This window comes from Dunckerocampus dactyliophorus, chromosome 11 (assembly GCF_027744805.1).
Source record: "Dunckerocampus dactyliophorus isolate RoL2022-P2 chromosome 11, RoL_Ddac_1.1, whole genome shotgun sequence".
NCBI lineage: Eukaryota > Metazoa > Chordata > Actinopteri > Syngnathiformes > Syngnathidae > Dunckerocampus > Dunckerocampus dactyliophorus.
In genome coordinates this window covers 26953658-26970956 of record NC_072829.1, presented here as the reverse complement: position 1 = coordinate 26970956, position 17299 = coordinate 26953658, and the positions used below count along the sequence as shown (strand labels likewise).

General features: G+C 42.9%; 1 protein-coding gene across 1 annotated transcript; it reads right to left on the bottom strand.

The window, feature by feature from the left end:
- Positions 1-5048: 5048 nt before the first annotated feature.
- si:ch73-233f7.1 (uncharacterized protein LOC100537710 homolog) lies at positions 5049-11788 on the bottom strand. Its single transcript, XM_054792784.1, has 4 exons — positions 9044-11788; positions 6650-6708; positions 6441-6568; positions 5049-5883 (listed from the first exon to the last, which is right to left on the bottom strand). Exons 1-4 carry the CDS (start codon positions 11552-11554, stop codon positions 5576-5578), a joined length of 3006 nt encoding a protein of 1001 aa, XP_054648759.1. The 5' UTR covers positions 11555-11788; the 3' UTR covers positions 5049-5575.
- Between the last annotated feature and the right edge of the window lie 5511 nt (positions 11789-17299).

Here is a 17299-nt window from a genome sequence, read left to right as displayed (position 1 = left end):
TTTAAAAATATATTTAAGCCATATCCAAGAGCAGCACGACTGTTTCAAACAGAAACATAATTATGAAAGACAGATATGTCCCCCACTCTATAGAATGGGTGTGTCGAGAGAAATGAAGCTGCATAGATCAAGAGCGACCTCTAGTGGCTATCTTTATGAATGATAAAAAGCTATGATTCAATTCAAAGCTACATTTTTAGACGTTTTCTCATGGTGTTGCGAAATAATGATAGAATGAATTGTATTAATTTGAACATCATTTGTGTCCTGTGTCATGTCCTGTGTAATTATCTCCACCAAACAGATAAACAGATTCAGATTAACTTCAATTGTAGCTCAAAGTTATGTGCAATGAAAATATGCCTCATTACATTGTACTAAAATAAAGAAGATATTGCAATATATATTGTAAGAATATAAAAACATTACCTTTTCCCCCGGATGAGGCTCAATATGAGTGTTATGTCATCTCGTGTTCATATGCTTGAGACCACGCTATAGTAAATCAACTGCAAATACAAACAATTGTTTTTCATCATGGATGATGATTAACTAGAGGATTAATAGTGTGCCATTTAGTTGTTTATGGTTCAGAAAATGGACACATGAAATAGAAATGGCCAAGTATCTGAGCCTAAACAATAGTTGATGAATAACTGATGCTTCAGCACCAAGGATAGTGATGGATGATTCTGCCCATGATAAAAGTTTAAAAGTTGTAAGACTCACACAATCCAAGCACCTGATTCACTTTTTGATGCTTAGTTAGGACACCAGAATGCACATTTTACCCTCTTTGAAAGAGGGGGCATGCCCTCTATCCTCAAGTTAAATCTTACACATTCAAAATGTAGATGAAGTGTTGCTATGTTACATGTGAGAGGTATTGGGAATATGAGAGAATAATGTTCACTATTTCAAGACAAGCTGTATATCTCTAATGTTTAGAATTTAATGGAAATGATAAGCACCTAAGTATAGTATGCCATACATGGATGACAAAAAGGTTACATATTATAAGTGACATGCACTTCTATTGGGATCTAATAGTAACAAATAAATAATACAAATAAATCAGTTGAAACAAAGTCCAGCTGAGGTCAAAGGTTAAATTATTAAATGCTCTGTAGCTGCAGGTCTTGCGTGTTTCAGGGTATCCAAATCATGATGCAGAGGTTAAAGGTGACACCGGTCCAGTACACATTATCAGTGTGTAGCCTTTACTAACCACTGTTACTTGTTCAGTTTGTTAGAACAAGAACTTTGCTGAGAGAGTCAAAACTGACGTTCTTCATGTTAACATTCTACCAATTGAACCACTCAACATGTGATATAATATTCAAGTATTGTTGAGTCTGATTGTCCCATCAACTGATACTTTTAAAAATCCATTTTTCACATCACTGCTGCACTTTGTAACACAAGTTGTGATGCGAGCCGGAAAGACAAACTAAATTATACTTAACCACTTCACTTTATCGTGGATTTCAATGCATGTCACCAAACTTCTTTATTTTAAAATTATGAATAGAAAATTTACAAAGATCATTTAAGAAAGTTGAAATATTGAAACATTTTTACAAATTGCAAAAATGGGGAAAAAAAGAGCGAGTTTGATACTAACAACAGGCTTTTCACCTATATCACAAAAAGGAAATGCAGTTTTTTCTTGGAAATATATATAACCTCTTAGCATATCTACATGTTTTGCTTTTCAAAATATCAAAGAGGCCCTTCCATCCTTTCATTTTTTAGTGTGTGGCCCTCGCTGGTAAAAGTTTGGACACTTCTGGTTTAGCCTCATTTAGTAAGATCATTGTAGGGAGTGCTTTTACAAGCATAAAACACCAGATCCCATGGATATGGTCAAGCACACTGCCCCAGGGACCCAAACCAAAGAGAAGGGTGGGTCAAAGGAAGACCACCACCTGCCAAGCATGGCAGGCCCAACATTTGTTAGTTTAAGCTTGAGGAGAGTCACGCCTTCTTCTGAGGAGCAATTGCACTATTCGCTGAGATCGTCTCCCTTCTGGAGGTGGCCTTTCTTTTCAAGATTATATTTAAAGAAGGTATAGAGTAAGGAAACCAAGGAGGAACCACAGCACAAACCTGTAGAGAGAAATATAAAACAGAAAACGACAGACAGGTAACGAAACAAGACACAAATGTATTTTTTTCTACTGTCTAATTTATTGCCTTTCCATCAGTTCATCTGATCAGTATCCTTTGCCACTTTTTTCCACCCCTTGAGCATATCATAATTACAGTATGTATGCATAAAAGGTGAAGCTGTGTGGTCATAGTGATTCTTACTCAACGACGTCCTCTGCTGGAGAAATCTGTTCAACGACCGATTACTGTAACATTTCAATTTGAGGCTTTTGTATATTTCCAGGTATAAATTTCCAAATATCTGTGTACCGTAGTATTTAAACTTCTAGTTCAAATATTTTAATTAACACTATGTAAAAAGATTGTGTTATTTTTGGTAGGTTAAATTTATTTCACCTTTTTTCTATATTTATGACTGAAACACATTTCAGTTACCCTGTGGTGGCTTTACGTACTTATTTTTTTTATTTCTGTTAGTTTGCTGTAGACACTGTTTTTCTGTTTCCTTTTTTATGTGCGATAGATATGCTCATACGTTGCTCTCGGGGGAACGTCAAACAAATGCTCCCTCTGGTGGAAGAATGAAGACACTGCGGTCAAAACAAGGATATATACTATTTATTTATTAATTTTATTAATTGTGTTTATATTTTGTAAAATATTTTAAGCCTTTATTTCTTGCAAGTTTGGTGATTACGGCTTACAGATCATGAAAAAAAATACTGTGTATGTGCATGTACGCACACACAGAGAATATATATATGACTATATTTATGACTAACTTAACTTTCAGAGCAGATCATCATTCAAACAGGGTGATCATTGTTTTTAGGCTATGTTGTGGCATTTTTAAGTTAAATGAACTAAACCATTTGAGTTGAAGGAAAAATTGTTGATCCTTTGGTAAGCTACTATAAATCAGGTTGCGAGCCACTGGTAACTCACAAGCTACCTGCTGGAGACCCCTGCCGTAGAATATGTATTTGTAACTAGAGTGATTCTGAAGGTGGAAACTGGACAGTTTGTGCACACAAAAAAGTGAAGTAATAAAAGTAGAATAGTAAATGGCTAAAAAGTTATTCCTGCCGCAGAAACTTCACAGGTCTATTGAAGCTCCATTTATTGCATATTAACCAAGCTGACCTACATAGGATGCCCCTTCTGGATCACCTTACCCCAGAGAAGGTCGCCCTGCTCCTTCCATGGCTCTCTATGGACACCCCTTCCCTTATTAAGGAAATTATTCTCAGTCTGAGCCACACAACGACCTAATTAAACCTGCTTTGTTCCTGGCCAGTAGCCATCTGTAATGTGTAGAACAATTTCCCTGAGAATTAACAAGTAAAAGGGCACACAGAGAAAGAGAGAAGAGAAAGAAGCTCCAGGCCCCCTAAGCTCCCATCCAGGTGTGGCATTTGGAGCAGTCTACCCGCTCCCTCCCCCATGATGCTTGTATTCGTGTGTTCGTGCTCTTAATTAAAGTGATATTTTCTAGAAAGGACTTTCTGTTTGTTCAGTTAATGAACCCCCACCATCCTCTGCGGGCAAATGGAAATGCAAGCGCTCCGATTAGCATATGTTAGCATTTTAGTGTGTTTATTCATCTAGGTGGAAAACAGCTTACCGAAGCGAAAAGATTGTAGGAGCTGTGGAACTTTTTCTGCCTGAAAATAATTGACTCAAGTAAATTAAACCTCAATGTAGAAAACTTACACCTAAATGCCGTCTGCATACAGATTTCCTGGCTCTGTGTTTAACCCTTCTGTTATATTTCTCAGGAACAGCAATAATGTTTCTTGGTCAGCTTGACCTGGCGCATGCATCCAGAAGAACTCCAGTCAGTATTGTTAATATTTCATTACTAACTCTAATATGAACTATCAATATTTAGTTCAGTGGCAGTTAATTGTTCAAACAGGATAATTCATTCATTTTTCCTGAAGAAAATACATGTTAAAACTTGTTTCAATGTTTCGCCACTTTTTCAAAGACCAACATATAAAACACAATAGTTTTTAAATAACATTGAATCATAACATTTACATTTTCATTGACATACACTTAAGAAAAATATAAACTCACCACTTTTGTCTTGGCTCCCATCTTGAGCTGAACAATTGTGCACACAAAAAGCCCATTTCCCTTCAATATTTTCCACAAATCTGTCTAAATCTGTGGTAGTGAGCACTTCTCCTTTGCTGAGATAATCCATCCACCTCATAGGTGTGGCGCATCATGATGCAGATAATAGTATTATTATTGCACATGTGTGCCTTAGGATGGTGACAATAAAGATGTGCAGTTGACCTTGTACTGGGATTTTTTTTTTTGAGCTTCTAGGAATTGTGTGCAAATCCTTGCAACATGGGGCCGTGCATTATCATGCTGCAACATGAGGTGATGAGTGATGGTCATGGATGAATGGCATCACAATGGGCCTCAGGATCTCATCACTGTATCCCTGTGCATTCAAAATGCCATCAATTAAATGCACCTGCATCATGCTGTGTGATAAAACTGCTCATTTTGAAATGGCTTTTTATTCTGGCAATAATCATATTGTCTAATCAGCATCTTGATATGCCACACCTGATTTACACAAATTTAGACGTATTTGTAAACAACTTTGGAGAGAAATAGGCTTTTTCTGTAATATTTCTGACACTCTTTCACCTCCAGTTTGACTTCCGGATCAAATTGACCCCAAAAATATCAATGTGATATAAACATATGTGAGTGAGTATGTGAGTATGTGAGATGATCCATCCATCTTCAATGCCGCATACCCTCACTAGGGTCGCGTGTATACGGGAGCCTATCCCAGCTGACTTCGGGCGAGAGGCGGGGTACATCCTGGACTGGTCGGTGAGATGAGCCATTTCTATTTTATATGTTAATTGCACTAATTAAGGCAACCCTACATTTTCAAATTTGACCCGTAACACTGCAGGAGGATTAAGGTTAAGGCGGTGCAACCACCACCCTCGTCTTTATAGGCTCCTTGAAAAGAGACATATGGAAAAAATACTTTATTTCCATTAATGTATTTACAGTACATGTTTGAGGAGTGATCCCCCATCTTTTTTGCCTCATGTTGTGTGGCCTGCATATACAGTACATCATGAAGTAGATACAAAAAACACACTTTCTATGTAGATCCATACATGTGCAAAACAATGGCCTACTGAAGCTTTTAATACAATTGGATGGATGCACCTCCGCTTTGATTGTCTATAAATTAACAGTTATAATAATGATAGTAATAAAAAAAATATGCTGACACATGTTGTCACTTAAATAACTGCAAAACCTCCTTTTAGCAAGTCAGCAGTTCATTCCCATCTTCATTCGCTCACATGTTAAATCACGTATAAGCCAACTGTTCATTAATTTATGGAACAAATGAACCTGCGCATGAGGTGATCCATCACTCAAATCATCCGCTCAGACTGTCAGTGAGACGTCAGTCATTGTACAGATCGTTATTGATCATGGCAGCCTCCCCCTGGGGGGACATCTGGAGGCGTCGCTTCTTGCCAAAGGTGGAGAAGGAGTTGTGGACGTCCAAGTCGCTGCGCTGCACTGCGGGTCTCAGCGTGCAAAAGCCAGACGGCGTCCCAGGAATATAGACGTTGTGGTGGTAGTCGGGCGGCGGGTGCGGGTGAGGGTGGGCGTGGTTGGATGGTTGCTGCTGCTGGGGTGGTGGGGTGCACCGCGGAGTCCACGGCCGGGAAGGGACACCACTGGTTGATGGGGACATCTTATATTCTCCTGGAGGAAAAATTATACTTCAATCCTGTGGTCCTTTGCAAAGTTGAGTTTAATGAGCTCCAATGGAAGAGCTGTATTAAAAATGATGTCTTGGTATATATACATACATAATGCACATTTTAAAAGATGTATTTAGTTAACAATTACGATGATATACACTACTGGTCAAAAGTTTTAAAACACTCCAATTTCTCTGGAGGAAAAACCTACATTTTTAAGATGGTCTGTCTCTCTTCCATTGTTAATTCCCTTTTGTCTTGCCATTTTTGTAGCAACACATTACTTTCTCCAGTGCAATGCTGTTCAACTGATGTTGTTGACGAGTGTATAGTACCGCAGTGTTTTCTGACGCCTGTAGGAATTAGTTGCACCTACCAATGGCACTTCACCACATATACCTTTGTACCATTTCAAGCTATTCATTGGACTTGAACGACTTGAAATTCAAAAAATAACTGGAAAAATTGGGGTGTTCTAAAACTTTTGACCAGTAGTGTATACACCGAGAAGTGTTTCTTTATATATGTTATGATATCATTCCTTTTCAACTCATATACCTTTTGGACCTCTCATATGAGTGCCCCAGGTCCAGTACTGCCCAGGTGCCATGGATGTGACGTAGTTTTCTGGGTCTGCATGCATGGCCTTGCGCATTAGAGTCCCATCCATGTTGATGGAGTTGTAACTGTGGAGAAGATGAAAATCCAGTCACTGCTGCGACACACGGTATAGTGTGGACAGAAAGCAGGTTCGCCGACACTGTTACCTTTTAATGGATGAATTCTGATTCTTTGTGAGGGTCCAATCTGTGTTTGGCTGCTTCAGCTGCGGAAATAAAAGAAGGAAAATGTGAAGTCAATTAAAGTAATTCACACACTCACTTGGTGCACCCGCACAATCGAATGAGGTGTAGCTATATGGGTTAAAGGTAAGAATGCTTGCTTTAAATGGCACTGTGAGAAATCATGATATGTTTATTTTTGTGCATCTGAGTGGTGTTGAACTGCACTTGATCTTACTAAGAGCGGTTTCTAATATTTTACTCCTCACATAAGCTAGAAACAGCTCTTAGTATGATGGTATTTATTAGAGCAAGTTTACCTAATGGTGTGGTCAGGGAGTGTACAATGTCTAAACCCAGGTCTAGAATGAAAAAGGAAACACATCTAATCAAAATTAGACATTTTCATTAAACAAATAACAATTTCCCTTTTTCTGCTGTCGAATTCCAGGAGAGCATTGTCATAAATACGTCACTGTGTTAGTCTTTAAGCAGACACACATGATTAGACTATATGTTGCACAGCAAATATCGTTGCACATTCTTGTGCTATGACAATAAAGGCATTCTATTCTATTCTATTCTATTCTATTCTATCCTATCCTATCCTATTCTAAATCAATGCTGCCATCGTGTGGGTGTCTGGTAGAAATTCATTTTGGTTTTATTGCCTTCAGCTAAGATTCGCCTGTCACTTAGTTTTGCTTTTATCCTCTGTGGCGCTGCGGGAGGGGTGAAAGAGGGCACCCGAGTGATATTTATTCCTGGTCCCGGTCCCCCCCCCCCCCGTCTCATATTATACATTCCACGCTCTAATAATTCACTTAAAGTCGCTATAACATGAACAATACGACCCAAAGGCGTAATAATATGATTATTAACATTAAAATAATAAATGCATCCTTTGCCAAGCACGCTGCAAAACCAATTAGAAGCCCAACAGGATGAGACAGAAGACGATTGTAATCTTCAAAGGGAAGCTCGCCAAGGAGAAAATTAAGGAAATTATAATTGTTTTGTTTGTGTGTGTGTGTGTGTGTTTGTGTCTTTGTGCATGCGCTTTACATGAATATCTGTCTGCATGAGCAAGGTCTGTCATTATGGGGAGCCTTGGAAAGTCGCTTGAGGTCCTTGAAGCAATGCTCGTGCACGCCATCTGCCTTCACCTTGCATCCACGTAGCCAGGCCTCCATCGTGAGCGCGCCTCACCGCGTCATTGGATGATTTGTCCTCACGACCTCTCCCTGTGTGTGTGCGTGTGTGTGTGTGTGTGTGTGTGTGTGTCACTGCTGAGTGAATTAGGGAGCCAATTAACGATTAAAGAGGGACACTCTCTCCTCAAGGAGCTGCATAGCAACCCCCCCGTCCCCATGTTGTGGCCAAAAGTAGTGTGCCTGTGACCGAAATGACATTTGTCAGTCTCCCTGGTGGAGTCTAGTATCACGCGTGGTGATTAACGCACACGCACACGCACACGCACGTTAACGGTCTACTGCCCCGTCTGCTGGAATTAGAAAACACTACATCCTGCCTCCTTTAATTCCCCTTGCCCCCCCACTCCCACCTCTCCAACAACCCCTTGCTGATAAATATGACTTCACATCTCAGTCTCTCCTTGCACCCAGAGGACATTGCTGGGATCCATCTACAGGCGGGCCACGTCTCAGTCCAGCCATGTCCTTGCACTCCCTCCTCTTTCATTCCTTGTGTCCTCCCCAAAAAACCAGAACATTTGCCATTTTTCATCAATAATGGACAGCCCTCCTCCCCCCTTCCCCCCACCACCTCCCGTCGAGAATAGGCCACATTGTGCAGTATAATGCTTCTGTGCACGGTGCCCTTGAGGGATGGCCAGAGGGGTGATTTGTCCTATATATTGTTAGACAGGGCCCGCCTTGGCTGCACCAAAATGGACAGAACCGGGGACAAATGAATCTAAACTGTCATTCACCTTGTCCATTACCCTTGACTTGTTGTTCAGACTCTGTTGTGCACGGAGCAATTTAGTCTCACCACCTCCCTCCTCCCCTTCTGACAGTGATGGAAGAGGCATTTAGAATGATTTATACATTTTTTCAGCAAATTAAGCTGTGCAATTGTCGACTTTCATTCCGAGACACATGCAGCATATGCTCCTAGCTTCCATTAACGTGTCAATTAAAAGCTAATCTGGCATCGTCTCATTTCATTTCCCTCCGTGCAAAACATTACGACGCTGCACAGTGATGAGGACACACTGTTGCAATAAATTAAAAAGCACTCTGGGACTGAATAAGAGCTCGTGTGTTGCCTGGTGATGCTCAAGTTGATAAAAGTGCGATCTGATGCAAATGAAAGGAACCGTGTGACATTATAATCACTTTGATAAGTTTATTTTACCTCATTAGGGGTGGTCGCTCCGTTGTTCACAGACGCGCCCCAAGAGTGTTCCGCGCTCTTGGCTTCGTTGTTGCGCGGCGTGCTGCTCGGGCTGCACGGCTTCAGAAACATGAAGTCACTTTTAGCCGATTCGGGGGTCAAGCACACTTTATAACAATAAGGCTGAGCCATGCTGCTGCTCCCGTTCACCTCCATGCAGTTAGTGGGCACTTTGTTGGCAGAGGAGGAAATCTGCAGGTTGAGGTTGGATTTTTTGAACACTTCAGCGGGAGGCTCCGGCTGGAAGCCCCCGCAGCAGCAGCAAGCGAAGGGGGGCAGGTTGTAGCCACTCAGAGTTTCTCGGTCCTTGTAGCACTTGACCGCGGCCAGGACGATGATAGCCACCAGGAAGATGAAAGATATGGTGCTAAGCGACACGATCAAGTACAGGGCGAGGTTTGACGTGGGCTGTGGGCTGAGGGTGAGGTCACCGTAGTCGGATAGGGACTCAGGCACGCTGTCCACCACCGTGAGGACAACTGAGACGGTGGCAGAGAGAGGAGGCTGCCCGTTGTCCTTCACCAGTATAACTAGCCTGTGTCTGTATGCGTCTTTGTCCACCAGCCTGCGAATAGTCCTGATTTCCCCCGTGTACAGAGCCACGCTAAACAGCCCTGGATCTGTAGCCTGCATCACCTGATATGACAGCCGCGAGTTTTGTCCCGCGTCTGCATCGAGCGCCGTCACCTTAATGACAAGATAACCAGCATCTACAGAGCGAGGGACGACCTCCGTGGCCACGGTGCCGTTTTTGGGCAGTGGGGACACAATGATGGGTGCGTTGTCATTCTGGTCCAAAACAAAAACATTCACCGTCACATTGCTGGCTAATGGAGGGAAACCGGCGTCCTGAGCTTGCACAAGAATGTGAAAGTTTCTAAGTTGCTCATAATCAAAGGAGCGTAATGCGTAAATGTTGCCATTGTCTGAATTAATTGATACGTAAGTGGACACGGGCATGCCCTGAATTTGACCCTCGAGAATAGAATAAGACAGATAGGCGTTCTGGTTGGAATCGGGGTCGAAGGCAGTCACGGTGCAAATAGAAGCGCCGGGGGCGTTATTCTCAGTCACATAGACAGTGTACGAAGGCTGCGAGAACCGCGGGGGGTTGTCATTAATGTCAGACACTTGCACCAGGATGGTTTTTCTCGTGGACAGAGATGGTGAGCCGAGATCGCGAGCCGTGAGGGTAATGTTGTACTCCGACACCGCCTCTCTGTCCAAAACCTCACTTGTGACCAAAGTGTAGTAGTTTTTAAAGGAGGAGTGCAGCTGGAAGGGGACGTTGTTGGGGATTTGACAGTCCACGTTCCCGTTCTCACCCGAGTCCTGGTCCATGACGCTGATCACAGCAATTACTGTGCCAGGTGGTGCGTCCTCCAGCACCGGGGTGGACACGGACGTGAGGATGACTTCCGGGGTGTTGTCGTTCACGTCCACGATGTCCACCAGTACTTTGCTGTGCACAGCCACGGCCGAGGGTCCCCTGTCCCTCGCCTGCACGTAAAGCTCATACACGCTCGCTTTCTCGTAGTCCACAACGCCCTTGACGCGGATCTCACCCGTGTACGGGTCCACGCTGAAAAGCTCTCGCACTTTGAGAGGCGCGTGCCCGCTGAAGGCGTATGTCACCTCCCCGTTGGAGCCCTCATCCAAGTCGGTGGCGTTCAGCTTCAGCACCAGTGTCCCCCTCGGTGCGTTCTCCACTAGGCTAGCCCGGTACACGGAGCGATCAAACACGGGGACGTTGTCGTTCGCGTCTAGCACCGTGATAGTGATCAAGGCGGTTCCGGAGCGCTCCGGTGATCCGCCGTCAAAAGCTGTCAGAACCATCTCGTGTTTCTTTTGGCGCTCCCGGTCCAAAGGGGTGTCCAGCACTAGTTCTGCAAACTTGCTCCCGTCGTTGCGCGTCTGTATGTTGAGGATGAAGTGCTCGTTTGCGCCGAGCTGGTACGAGCGCAGAGAGTTGGTGCCCACATCCAGGTCCTGCGCGCTCTCTAACGGGAAGCAGGAGCCGGGCGCAGCCGATTCCGTGATGTCTATGTTAAATTCGCTCCACGGGAAACTGGGAGAGTTGTCATTCACGTCTAAAATCTCCACTTCCACTCTGTAGAGCTCTAAAGGATTTTCAATGACGACTTGCAGGTGTAAAAAACAGCTGGGGCTGCGCTCACAAAGCTCCTCTCTGTCTATTTTCTCATTAACAAACAAAATCCCGTTCTCCAAATTCACTTCTAAATACTGCTTCTTGGCTCCGGAGACAATTCGGAAGCGACGCGCGGACAGCTTGGCCACATCCAAGCCCAGGTCCTCTGCGATGTTGCCCACGAAGGCTCCGTGCTCCAGCTCCTCGGGGATGGAGTAGCGAATTTGCGCCAGCACCAAGTCCACCACGCAGGCACACAGAAGCAGGGAGATGACAAGCCCGGTCACTGGCACCCAGCTGCCTCTGGAGAGTCTCTGATTCATTTCTACTGTCGTGCGTAAAAGTCACGTCAGCCAGACATTGTAGGAATACGCATGAAAGTCACAGCTTTAAAGCGACGACGTCCTCATATGTAACTTTGCAACATATTTGCTAACTTTAAGTGGATTGTGTGTGAGGACAGCGGCTCTCTCTTCACTGCGCTCCATGCGAGACACAGGAGGTGTGTGAAGTGGGGAGGCTCGCACTTTGATTTTCCACTGTATTAGACACCCAGAGGAGCCGTCTGGGGAAGTGTGTGTGTTAGAAGAGAGAGAGGCTTACAGAGAGAGATAGGATGAGAAGGGGTGGAGGGTGGGTAGAGCTCCTCACAGCTCCGTATTGGCGGACTCAGACTCTAATTACGGTCGACGTTTAACCATTTCCCACCCCAGTGTCACTTCCAGTGGCCCACTAAAGAGACGAGAGGGCGTACTTTTGACACCAGACGTCAGTGGCAGATTTAGATTAAGAGGGCAAATTGTGTTGTGGGTGTTGTTTTCTAGGCTAGATGAAGAGAGACAGAGGATTTGGTGTGTCTTAAGGACACTTATGTGCTGGGGCTTTACTTGTATACACATTAAATGCTGCCAATGTCACCCCCATATTGCCTTTACAGTGCTATTCATCAATCACAGCATATTATTATCATTTCCCCGCACAATACCCCACTGATTGTTTATGATATTTCACTTTAATCATCATTTACACATGTCTGATCTTCACTTTGCACATAATGAAAGTGACAGTGAGGAGGAGGAGGCACAGTAAAATACACCACACGGTACAAATGCGCATTACAAGACTTTAATTCACATAAGCAGGACTGGACATGTATCAACATAATCAACATAAAAGCCATGTCAGGAAGGCTTAATCATATTTGTCCCTAATCAGGTATTATAGTTTGGATTACATCAATCCCATTGGTGACGTGTTTAAAATTTAGAGTAGTGTTGATCAGAACTCACAGTACAATGAAAATCTGTGTGTTTTATCCTTCAGAATGCTGGGATTCATTTTTGTTTGTGCTGGTCATTGAGACAAGCATTGGAGCACAGAGGCCGAGTGAGAGGCAAAGCAAAGGCCGTCTTTGTGGATCCACACAGACATGAGTGGCATCCTAATGTAAATGTGTGGTAGTAGTGGCTTGAAGTCTACTTGGGACTGACGACACATCCTTGGCCCTGAAGGCATCCCGTAGCTTGTTAGTTGCACTAAAAAAGAAGATGAGGGAGATGGCACACAAAGGTCAGGATATAAACAGTAATTTGTTCTCGTGGTGGCTGTTTTTTTTACTTTCACTACATTTGTAGAAGTGCCACTACATGGAGCTCATTGCAATGACCTATGGATGCTTTCAAACAATGTAAGACTATTTTCCTGCAGCCCCAAAACCCTCCCTTTCAGAAAAATCTCCAATCCCCAGGTTTAAATAAGCAGAAAACACAATCTGCTTGCAGACTTAACCTCAAGCAGATGGTTAAGCTTCTCCAGAAATGATTACATTTCTGCAAAAGAGGAGAGAGAGATGAGGGAAAAATCACCAGTTCCATTGCTTTGCCTTCTTTTTTAATTAACAGAGTGAAGGATTAGCGTGTAGCTATCCGGGATCAACGGTTCTCCGACGGAAGAATACAAATGTTTTGTGATAAATAATCCCAAAGCACTCCGACTGGCGCTCCCTCGGTGCCGCGAACATTAACATGCATTACATGGAGCATTAAGCCGGTCTCACCCGCCTCTATCACCTCGCACGCAGGGCCCATTGTGAGACAGGAAGATGCTCGCTACTTTCTCCCAAGCAGCCACCTGACCGTGACCTCTGCACCATCATCAAGTGGCTATTATCCAAAGAACTTGTGGAGACTGCTCAAAGCATTTTTATATACCAATTAGTGGAGTAGTGTGGCTGATTTTTGTGGTCATTCATGAAGTCATTTTACATCGTATAAATGAATATGTCTTACTTCAGTGGTTCCCAAACCTTTCACAGTCGCGTACCCCTTCAGACATCTGACTGGAAGTCATGTAACATAACGTACAGAAGTCAATAAGGAAATGAATTCAATACGAGGCTTATTACTGAGCCAAATGGACATATAGCACATAATGTATAGCATGAGATTGTGCACCAAGCAAAAATGCACAATGGTGCAGAGCTAACATTATTAAAGCTCAGCTCTGTGCTTTTAGGCACAGCATTAACATTCGTAAACAACAAAAAGGTGAAAGGGAGAATAGAAAATACACGTCTGTCTCTGCAGCTTCCGAGAAAGTCATACACACAAATCTCAATCTGCATCACACATGGCGTGTTCAAGGACTTCCAAACAAAGTTGCTTCAACGCCCGAAGAAGACATGTTATTCATGAAATCATACATTCATTTACACGTGCAAAATTGGGGGCTTTCTACCATAGTCAGTGCATCCATTCAACAAACAAATGACTCTTCTATGCTCATACTGCTCAGAAAATGCACTAATTAGTCACAGCACCACTAGAAGATCATTTAGCACACAATATAAATGATCTTGAAACACTTTCAATGCACGTCACCATCAAACTTACTTATTTTTTCAGCTAACGCACACAGAACAACTTCATGCTGTCACCTTTCTTCTGCACTGTACTACTTACCTGCTGTGGCTGTTCACATGAGGTGCTCGAGCCCATTATGTAAATCTCAATGTCTACGCTAATGTAGTCAAGCCATTCTTGAAATTTTTATTCGAGTACCCCGAGCGGTACGCGTACCTCACTTTGGAAACCTAGGCCTTAATTAAAGTGTGTTACAGTAGAGCAAGTAGCCTATTTTTAATCATTATCCCATGGCGTCCTCTGCTGGCTGGTAGTGTACATTACATGCAATTATTGTCCATTCAAAAGCAAATGGGCAAACTATCGATCAAAAATAAATGTTTATTTAAAAAAATCTAACCAGTTAGCTTCACTTTGAAAAAAAAACCCACAGAGGATGAAATAAATATGAAATAGACAAACCAAATTACATAATAAGTTGTGATGTTCACCATCAAATTTCACTTGAAAACAAACATAGAAAGCAGTGTACAATCTCAGTGTTGTGCTTGCAAACAACATGAGGATTCATTGTCTGTCACCAGAAGCAGTTAGAGAGCTACAAACATAAACAAAAACAAATATATAGACGACTTCAAAAAATAGAGTTAAACTACCCTATAATGCATGTAGTGAATACTAGATTGTTACACATTTTTCCCAATTTAGTATCAATAAATCCCCCTTTGTCTGTTACTGTTATCTATTGTCTAGAAAGCACAACGTTTTTTCATCCGTGGTCTCAGGGTACCATCTAGTGGATATTGAGTGGCATAGCGTGTTTTTTTGTAACTACTGGTACTCGACATTCTATTTTGTCAAGCTTAATGCAAGTTTACTTGAGCTAACTTAGCTATCTCAAACATGCCCTGTCCCCTTTGGAAGGAATTAACACAACAGGACCTTGCCACCATATTATTATTATTATTATTATTATTATTATTATTATTATAGTTATTATTATTATTTTTATTACTATTATATATGTGCACAATTGCAAAGACCTAATGTTTGGTTGTGTCTGTCTTTAAATATATAACAAGTTTTAGTTTTCATTGACATTCGCACAAAGGTCTATTAACCCCCTTATATTGCTATTTTATTGTGGTGACGTAATGCGGTGCAGTTTTACACCACGGCAAACTACAACCCAAAATTAAACTAGAAAAATGTCCACGGAAATGTTTAATGGGCCTGCCTGTTGCTTACCTATGGCACAGTGTTGTGTCCTTTCAGCTTTCTAGCATTTTATATGCACAGTATGGCCTAAATGGTGGGTTCCTAATAAGGTGGCCGTTTTCAAATTTGTTGGTCTCTTATGTTGATTTAACACAGAACGTTACAAAATATAAATAGGGCCCTTCCCCCCTTTGGGGCCTAGCCAGCAATATAACATGTGTAGGGGTGCTTTTGTAACAGATGCCAACCAGTGCGGTTACGCAAGTGTACGTTGGAAAGCCCTCACTCCCTCGGCCTTAAGAGCTACGCTGAACGTCGGGTTGACAGCCCAGGCTTTTGGCCCAACGGTCAGCGCTCTCGTCTCTCATTCTGAAGGTCATGTGTTTGATCCCCGGCGCAGTCAGTGTGAAGCAGGGGGGTTACATCGGTGCCATGACCCGGATGGGAGTGAGGTTTGAGGGGGTGAGTGTAACGGATGTCAACCAGTGCGGCTGCACAAGTGTACATGGGTAAAACCTCACTCCCTCGGCTTTAAGAGCTACACTGAACGTTGGGTTGACAGTCCGAGCTTTTGGCCCAATGGTCAGCGCTCTCGTGTCCCATTCCGAAGGTCGTGCTTGTAGGCAGTGTGAAGCAGGAGCAGGAAGCAGGAGGGTTACACTTTGCACAGTATGGCCTGAAATGTGAGTTCCTAATCATCCATCCATCCATCCATTTTCTATACCGCTTCATCCTCATTAGGGTCGCGGGGGCATGCTGGAGCCTATCCCAGCTGACTTCGGGCGACAGGCGGGGTACACCCTGGACTGGTCGCCAGCCAATCACAGGACACATATAGACAAACAATCATTCACACTCACATTCATACCGGTTCCTAATCAAGAGGCCCATTTTCAAATTTGTTTGTCAATCCCCCCCTCCCCCACCCCCTGTGTGCCAGAGGTTTGATGGAACACGAACCAGTCCATGGATTAAAAAAGGTTACAGACCACTGATATAGATGGCACACTATCTACGATCAAGCCCTTTCCAGTGATATAACATGTGTGGCCCTTTGTTGCAGCAAAATAACATATAATAATAAATAATAAGTATGAGGAATAATAGGATGAGCTGCTTTGTTTTGCTTGCAGGCCCATAAATGGCCTGCTGAGATTTGCTTGCAGGCTGATAATAAACATATTGTTGTATAAATTAAATCATAAATTACTTTTGTGTATTTAGTGGTAGTAGCAGCACAAATCCATGTTAAATTATGTATGCAAATATTTTAATATAAATATTATTGGATAAGCATGTTTGTGTGGAGTTTGAAAACGCTTCAAAAATCAATCTTTAACCTTTACCTCCCAATGAGGTCGCAGATGTTGCGACGACACTAAACTTACGCTAGAGGGTGCTGTAGACCAAGGGGAGAAAGCCCATGCACACTCACTCAAACGCTAGCAGATCTTCACATGTGGTTAACAGACTATCTTGTCACAGTGTTAGCACATAAATGGCTATGAATGTCACTCTGAGACTATTTTGATGACTTTGGCAGGCATGACTGCATGAGTGAGAGAGAAGGCAGGACATGCAACTCCCTGCAGTTTCTTTAATAAACAGCTGAACTCTGTCTTCATCTCCCTCAAAAAGACAACATGTTAGGCCCATGCATTGCTGAGAGCACAGCATAGGAGGCCTAAAAGGAGGGTTGAAAGCAGATAACAAGCAAAGTGAACAGAGCATTGTGAAAGAGCCAGTAGCAGAGCAAGTGGCAGAGTGATAGGAAAATGAAGACCAAGGAGAGGGAGGAAAAAAGGAAAAGGGAGAGAATGGAGGGTTTGGTCCACATGCACCTCAGCTGTGTAAACTGAAGGTCCCTGCTGCTTCTCGGATTCCCCCGAAGAAGGGGGGATATTAATAGGAGGCTGGCAGTGGCAGTGAGCGGACCCTTGCTCTGTCACACCCACTAATATTATTATTATACTTTATATGCGCAAAAAT

Excerpts from the sequence above, each read along its gene's own strand:
- si:ch73-233f7.1 (XM_054792784.1), bottom strand. The coding sequence starts at position 11,554 with ATGAATCAGAGACTCTCCAGAGGCAGCTGGGTGCCAGTGACCGGGCTT. Across the intron at positions 6,709-9,043 it reads GAGCGACCACCCCTAATGAG|CTGAAGCAGCCAAACACAGA; the intron begins GTAAAATAAACT and ends TTATTTCCGCAG. Across the intron at positions 5,884-6,440 it reads TCATATGAGAGGTCCAAAAG|GAGAATATAAGATGTCCCCA; the intron begins GTATATGAGTTG and ends TTTTTCCTCCAG.